Below are 8,180 nucleotides of genomic sequence, written 5' to 3'. Positions count from 1 at the left end.
TGTGAGCTATGCCATTGATCTCTCTTGATATATGAAACACATGTGCTTGGAGATCTTTAGTAAGAGAGAAAAATTCAGCAAGATATTTCTTGATGGATCAAGGGGTAGAATCAGCCAAAACACTTCTTTCTGCTGCCGTTTTTGCCAAGGAGAGACAACCAGTGAGGAAAGTAGGCCTATTAATGTGAAGCCTGTGAGCAATTTGAGCTGCAAGAAGAAAAGCAAAGGCTTCAGCTTGAAGAGGCGTGCTTGTGTTTTGAGTGGAAGCTTGAATTTGCACATTGACCTCAGCTTGCTCCTGCAAAAAACAGAGAAACACTCCAACTCCAGTAGTTGTTGTTCCATGTAGAAGTCCTGGAATCGTCGAACAATTGAAAGCGGCATCAGAATAAATTTTAGCTCCTGAAATGAGAAGATCTGTCCTAACAGTGCAGCTCTGTTGAGGTAAGGTACTTATATTATGAGAGGTAAGAAGCTGATCAGTTTGCTTACCATCATGGACTTGATTGCCTCCTTTTGAAGATTTAAGATGAATCAATGAACCCTGCCTCTGGCATTTGACCTACTAACATGTTTGTTCTTTTATTTTGGCCAAACACGGAAAGAGTAAAAGATTAATTAACATAATCACATATGCATGTGCACATAGCGAAGCTGGCAGAAAAGAATGTGCGTCTTTGCGAACAAACATGGGATTAGTCCAGTGTCAACAACCAAGGGCAGGTGAGGTGATGCTTATTTAGCATGCATGGTTGTCTTAGTTGTCATCTCTGGTAAACCCTATATGCCGCTTATTGCGGCAAAGTGTCGTGCTTTTGCACTGGACACCGACACCATGCTAGGGACCGATAGGGGGCGAGGCAATGTTAACTGTTACGTTTTCTCCTGGCTTAGGAACATGTTAGGAGTTCATATATGTTTTTTCTGGAACATTCTAGAAGGTTCCTTGAACCCGTTTTTGTTTCTTTTATTGGGTTTTTTTGGTTTCTTTTGGTTTTTATTTATTTATTTTACACTCTTTTTAAATTCTTTCTCCTCTTTTTTCTGTTTCTATTTTTTTTCAGAAGGTCATAAATTTCAAAGTTTCTTTGGATTTTTTAATGTTTTACAAATTTGTTTATTTTTCAACAAATGGTTCACAATTTCCATATATTCAAATTTTTCAAAAATGTTCAGAATTTCATATTTTCCCTGATTTTCAAAGTTTTTATTTATGTTTTTCAAAAATTGTTCATTGTTTTCAAAATTTTGTTCGTGTTCTTGAAAATATGTTTGGAATTTTGAAAAACTTTTCACATTTTAAAAAATGTTTGGGGAATTTATAAATGTATTCATGTTTTCAAAATTTATTTGTTTTTTAATATTCAGAATTCCAAAATTTGTTCAATTTTTAAGAAATTTTGTTGAACATTTCAAAAAATGTTTTTGAATTGCCAGCGCTGAAGTTTGTAATTAAATAATTTTGTGATTCGTATCAATCAAGAACAGTTAGTTGTTGTACTTGTCAGCAGCTGGCAATTACACTTCAAGGTCTTGGGTTCGTCGAAGTTGCGAGGACGCTCCTTTTCTTGGCATTTTTGCTTCACACATTATAAGAAAACATGCTTCGCGTCGTGGTCGGAGGGCTGGCCCAGTCGCCTGGACCCTGTGCGTCACACTTCTATATGTAAAAAAATGCGTCATATTGGGGCGCGGCTATACTCACGCGAAGTGGAAACAATGCTAAGATCTCCTAATTGGCGCCTTGTATGTAGGTTATGGGTTCCAGCGCCCATGCGGCTGCATATATGGGCCGACCTATCAGCGCGCGGCGTGATCACTTGGCAGGCGCGCAGCTCATTTTCTTTGGGTCAATGGTTGACCTGTTGATGCTTGACCAGTTGACCGATCAAGAAAATCAGACGATTGACTTGTGAAAAATAAAATAAAATAAAGCCTCAAGAAAATCAGAAAAAGCCTTTGAATTCAAATAAATTCATGGATTTGAAACAGTTTCTGTCATGATTTTGGAAAAAAAATCTCAAATTTGAAAAAGCAAAAAATTGAAAAAGTTCATTGACCTGAAAAAGTTCGCAAATTCAAGAAAAGTTTGCAAATTTGAAAAATTTTCGTTGATTTTGAATTAAAAAATCGTAATTTCAAAAAACTTCATCAATTTTGAAAAAATGTTCACAAATTCCAAAAAAGTTCGTCGAATTTTGGAAAATAGCTCATGGATTAGAGAAGGTGAATTTTAAAAGGTTATCGATTTTGAGGAAAATTCATGAAATTTAAAAAGGTTCACTAGATTTTAAAAAAGGTTTATGGATTTGTAAAAAGTTCATCGATTTAGACAAAATATTTCAACAATTATAAAAATTTCATGGAATGTGAAAAAAGTTCACAAAATTGAAAATAAACCATGCATTTTTTATAAAATTATATTTTCCTGAAAGTTCATGAATTTGAATAATTTTTGTAAGGAAGAACACTAAAAAGGAGAAAAAAATATAGTAAAACAGCCTAACAGAACAAAAAACGAGAAAGGAACATATTTTTTTAACGTTACATTTGCCACAAGTAGAGAAAAAGAAGTGAGTGGGCACAAGAAACTTCGTTGTCATAGTGGTTATCACAGCTATTTTTGAAACGCGGCCCTTAGGGCCCTATTCAATAAAAAAGGTCGAAGAGAGTTGCCCTGTTAATTAAGGAAACCCGGACGAAAATCGTTACAACATGCCTACAGAGAAGTCACACGACCGACCTGGCACCCACAAGACCCACACACACCACCGAGGAAAGGACACCATCGAGGCTGCCCGCAATGTCATCGTCATCACCTCTCCCCGAGCAAGCGACTCTGACTTCGTCGTTGACGACCCGTCAAGACCCCTCCGAACGAATGGTACACGGAACCCTACCGTTCGAGGCCAAACAATCGACCTCACGTGTCGAGGACGAGGCAGCTCCGACTTTGATGACGAGCCTCGCAGGAGAAAATGAGCGCGCCTTGGACCGAGAGAGTACAATGTGCCCATTGCTTGGCATCGTTGCCGTAGTATCGCCCCGCAATACCGCAGCTCCGACTTCAACCCCAGGAACATGCCAGACTATCGACAATGAAGACAAGCCATGACCCTGCTCATCTTGCAGCCATCATCGTCGCCACACAAGTCGCAACGCAACAACCGCACCGCTAGTCGGGCACCGGCTGACCATGATGTCGTGCACATGCAGCCTCAAGGAAGAGCGAGAGGGATCACGATCTTCAAGGCAGCGCCCTCAAGAGGGAAATCGGTGTTGGAGACACCGCCACCGCCCGATCCTACAAGAGGATCTTGGCTTTCACCCGAAGAGCTTGATTTAGGAGATGAGAATGCACGGATCTCCCCAGCGATGCCTCGAAGAAGGATGACGATGCCCACAGGTGTCGCCGCCGCCGGCCGTAACCCCAGCCAGACTTTCACCCGGAACATCACAACCTCACTGCGACACACTTGGTGACGCCAACCAGCACCTCCATTGCCCGAGCCTTCACTGACCCGCACACCTTGCATAGCGACCGCACCATCACCAAACAGGACCACCACCACACCTTGTTGCCATTGAAGCTGCCCAGCAGCACTGCGCGACGAGCCAGATCTAGCCGCCAGCCAGACCCAGCAGCCTTTGCCTAAAGCATTTCCCGTGGCTAGCCAGGAAAAAGTACTAGTTCTAAAAATCAATATCATGGGTTGTTTCTACAAAACAATCGATGATATTAACGAGTTGCAATGAGTCCTCGAATGGTCACGATTGATATCAATGCGGCCGTATGTCATAACAAAAATGCGAACTTACATGTGAGCATAACTGGAGTGTATGCTTCTTCTAGGCATTTCTTACTCCATACATGGTCATAGAACAACATACTCCTATATTTGTAACGAGACCAAACATCGACAAACATGATGTAGGTATATCATGATTAATTAATTTATTTTCCCCAATCGGAGTAGTAGCACTAGCAGCTACTCCCTCCGTCCCATAATATAAGAACATTTTTAACACTAGTGGCAGTGTAAAAAACGTTCTTATATTATGGGACGGAGGTAGTAGACTCTAATAAATGGTTCGACCGCCGTCGATACAAATAACCTGGCCGGTGATATAGGACGCCGTGGGCATACAAAGGAAGGACACCACTGAAGCGACCTCCGTTGGCTTGCCACTCCGGCCCATCGGGATCCGCGAGCATGCTTCCTCAAGGGCATCCGGCTCTAACTGTTGCATCCACAACAACCAAAGTATATATGTCAGGACCAAAATAGAAGTTACATAAGTATAAAATGTTTTAACAATAAATCAGTTAGATATATCTGACTGATCTCAGTAATTGCTGGGTATTTTTAGGACATCATATACTTGGAACAGGGCTAGCCAAAAACCAGATGGAGTCACAATACAATCTCAACACTTACATCTTTGATCATGTCTGTTGACACAATGCCTGGGGCAACAGAGTTCACACGAATATTGTCTCTAGCCCACTCAGTGGCGAGGCTCCTTGTAAATTGGTTCATTCCTCCTGCATGTGAGCCAGCATGTATAAATGAGAAACAAAAACCAAAACAAGAGGTTAGGCCACATTTATTGCATGGAGTATTATTCCATAAGCTTGTTTATCTTGTCAGGCGCATATGTACCTTTTGTGATGCCATAAAGTGCGAGGCCTGGGTAGCCAAATATACCTCCAACAGAGGAGATGTTGATGATGCTACCTCCACCAAGTACAGAGGCGTTGACGAGTAGAGGGTGCGTGAGCTGACTAAGGTGGAAGCTTGACTCTAAGTTAGTCTCCATCAATTGTGCGTAGTCCTCCGCCGTCCACTCTGTAGCCGCTTTCAAAACCAATTGCCCTGCATTGTTCACCTATGTTGTCGATATGCACGGGTTAAGAAAGTTTCATATATCCCGTGGATCTTTTTTGGGATTTTCAATTACTCCTTCACTTGATATATTCCATTTTTTTTTTTTTGAACAAAGATGGATCCCGAAGGATCCAGCGAGCTTCATTAATACACAACCGTGGCATTACAAAGCTCAGATAAGGACTTCAAGAAAATAAAATTACACCCAAGCCCCTGACTTTTTGCATGGAGGACCCTAAAGCAAGATCTCAGATTACAATCGGGTCCAAATCTGGCTCTCAGCTGAGATACAGTGTCGCCACCACCGGGGACAAAACCACTTGGTGTGGGCACACCGCCACCACGCCGCCGCCAGCTCCAGAGGAAACCGGAGGAAGAGGTGATGGACTCCAAGCTTGAACCACACTGCCTCCCAATATGGCTCCAGGCCAGGAGGAAGAAGGTGAGCCGGCGTCGATCTGTAGCCGCCGAAGCTCCAAACGGACGCCTTTCGGCCAGAAGATACACCGGCGGAGCGTCGAAGACCGGCTGCCAAAAGCCGCTGCCGGAAGGCCTCAGCTGGCGCCGTAGCTTCTCCGTAAGCACCGGTGTGGATGAGCTCCAACCCAATCGCCGGAGTCCTGTGCTCCACTTCTCCTCAACTCTGCCTCCACCACCACGATAGCTGCTTGAGTCGAGGACGAAGCGAGGTTCCTCCGCTGAGTCAGGTAACCTGTCGAGCTTATTCAGAGACACGCCGGCCCTGCCACCGCCATCTGCCAGCCCCCCCTGGAGCAGCAGCAACAGCAGCGCAGCAGCCGCTAGCCACCACGCGCGGCTCGAAAGCGCCAGCGGCACGCTCCCTCTCGGCATCACGCCATACGCCACAGGGGCAACACAACAGCTAAACCTACTATAAATACGAACTTCCCAGGCGCCTCGCCCATCTCGACTCCGGCCGGGAACGCCGACGGAGTGGATCAAGGGTCGGGCTGGGCACGGAACCCTCGAGGCGACTCTCAACGCTGGATCAAGAGTCCATTTATTAAGTGAAGACTTTAACCAGCAATAGGTAATATTATTAATATTTGTTTTGTCTAATACACAAAATTGAGGTTGTTAGCTTCATGCTGAGAAATACCTAACTGAAAATACAATTTATATCACACCAATAAGACATTAATCAGGCAATTTGTTGGCTGAAGTCTTGTCTTAGACAACTACTATAAATGTGAGTTCATGTACAAACTGTATTTTTTTGTCTGTTTGAAATTGCTTTTACCACGCTTACCACATGGTATGTACAGACTATATTTAGCATGAGATAAACTACACTTTCTTCATCCATTCAATATCACCTTAGCAAAAAATCTGGCATGGTGAATCCAAGAAACGACAAAGGTGGATCATTTGGAGTGCTCTCTATATATTAACCAAAATAAACCTGGACATGGGAGCCTAGCCCAACCGCGTGAACCTGAAGTTCTTTTTTAGTTTTGCCGTAGTTTAAATCAAAATGCACCAAGTTTTTTTAGTATGATGTAACGTGGTCCTAGCGGCATATACTCCCTCCATCTTAAAATAAGCGTCTTAACTTTGTATTAACTTTTCTCGTAAAAAAAATTTTGTCCTAATTTTAGTACAAAGTTTTTTTAATAAAGGTTGAGACATTTATTTTGGGATGAAGGAAGTATTATTAAATCAAAGTACCTCGATGAAGCAAAGGCAAATTCGGCTAGAGCTTACCAGTATGTCCAGCTTGCCGTCGAAGGACTCCCTGACCGTCTCCATGAGCTTCACCCTCTCAGAGCGCACAGAGACATCGCACACGGAGACGGTAACCGCCAGCTTCTCATCCTCCCACTGCCGGCGGCACTCTTCCAGCTCCGCCGCGTTGCGGGAGCAGGTGTGCACCCGCGCCCCGAAGCCGGCGAGCTCCTCAACAATGGCACGCCTACGTACGTACGCATGAATCAAGCATGATGCCTTCTGAGAGTAAGTGATGGCTCCAAAACTCAAGAAAAACGCACGTACCCTATTCCTTTGCTGCCGCCGGTGACCAGGGCCGTCGTGCCGGCCAGGCTCCACCTCTTCTCCCTGCTCGTCGTCATATCTCCTTCTCCTCCGGCGTTGACGAATTGAGCGTAGGATACCGGTGTGTTTGTGCGTGCATACATATATTCTGATCACGTCTACATTGTTGAGGTAACGAGCCTTAACTTTCAGCTGTGCAAGACTAGTTCCTGCCGTGCTAGGCCAAGAACATATATAAACTAATAACTGGAGGGTATAATATTATAGAGCAGGCCATCAATTAGAATTTTGCTCTTGTTGGCTGGTGTTAGACTGGGTAATTTGTGTCTTTGTGGTCGAGTTTTGACATGGTTGGCCTTGAGAGCCACGATCTTCATAACACATATGGCAATGGACATGCGCTACACCAGTGTTGCCGGCCGGTTAGAAAGCACTGGCCAGATCTCTACGGTTTTTCTCTCTCTTAGTAGATTTCGAGGGTCACGGTACCAGTTTGTGAAAGTGGCCAAAATCAAGGGTAGAGAGTACGGTTAGTTTGTTGACATGTTTCAGACAACCACTTTAATCACACAAGTCAATGTACATCTTAATTATGCAGAGACCCCGGCCATGTGCTTATTGTGCCCGTATCTTTCTGATACGAAGACACTTTGAGTCAATAAAAGTACCTTTTATCAGCAATAATAGCAAATTGGTCAGCTCATGAGATGAGACCAAGCAGAGTACGGATGTGTCTCGCTAATAAGGCTTCTTTGTGGACTACCTGATTTTGGATCTGGCTTGCCTGGTCCCTCCCAATGCTTCCATCCGTGCTCCCACTTCATCCTACGGCTGTCTTTTTTTCTTTTCCTTTTCTAATCTAATATATCTTCCTCCCTGATTTTAAGGGGGTGGGGCTGGGCCTTATTTTGTTCCAATCAAATCAATCCACGTAAGCGGGAGCACAGATGGGCACACGCGTAGGGAGCAGGCAAGTCTCGTCCCGCCTCTTCCCATTCTAATCCCTCCTCACTAGTAGAAAACAGGGTTTTGGTCCAGGCCGGGTCAGCCCATTAGTCCTGGTTCAGTCCAGAACCGGGACCAATGTGGGCATTGGTCCCGGTTCGTGAGCCCAGGGGGCCGGCCGGGCCACGTGGGCCATTGGTCCTGGTTCATCTGGACCTTTTGGTCCCGGTTGGTGGGATGAACCGGGACCAATGGGCCTCGCTCCTGGCCCACCACCATTGGTCCCGGTTGGTGGCTTGAACCGGGACCAAAGGCTCCCCTTTAGTCCCAGCT

At 44.6% G+C, this 8,180-nt stretch overlaps 1 protein-coding gene across 1 annotated transcript; it reads right to left on the bottom strand.

The window, feature by feature from the left end:
* Positions 1–4,080: 4,080 nt before the first annotated feature.
* On the bottom strand, positions 4,081–6,979 carry LOC119355724 (noroxomaritidine/norcraugsodine reductase-like). Its single transcript, XM_037622578.1, has 5 exons — positions 6,903–6,979; positions 6,615–6,822; positions 4,665–4,890; positions 4,440–4,546; positions 4,081–4,242 (listed from the first exon to the last, which is right to left on the bottom strand). The coding sequence occupies exons 1-5, from the start codon at positions 6,977–6,979 to the stop codon at positions 4,081–4,083; spliced, it is 780 nt and encodes a 259-aa protein (XP_037478475.1).
* Between the last annotated feature and the right edge of the window lie 1,201 nt (positions 6,980–8,180).

Source organism: Triticum dicoccoides, chromosome 1A, assembly GCF_002162155.2.
Source record: "Triticum dicoccoides isolate Atlit2015 ecotype Zavitan chromosome 1A, WEW_v2.0, whole genome shotgun sequence".
Lineage (NCBI taxonomy): Eukaryota > Viridiplantae > Streptophyta > Magnoliopsida > Poales > Poaceae > Triticum > Triticum dicoccoides.
The sequence above is the reverse complement of the archived record's forward strand: the minus strand, read 5'-3'. Positions and strand labels throughout refer to the sequence as shown.

Coding starts and splice junctions, on each gene's coding strand:
- LOC119355724 (XM_037622578.1), bottom strand. CDS start 6,979: ATGACGACGAGCAGGGAGAAGAGGTGGAGCCTGGCCGGCACGACGGCC. Junction 6,823..6,902: donor GGCGGCAGCAAAGGAATAGG/GTACGTGCGTTT, acceptor GTACGTACGTAG/GCGTGCCATTGTTGAGGAGC. Junction 4,243..4,439: donor CAACAGACATGATCAAAGAT/GTAAGTGTTGAG, acceptor TGGATGCAACAG/TTAGAGCCGGATGCCCTTGA.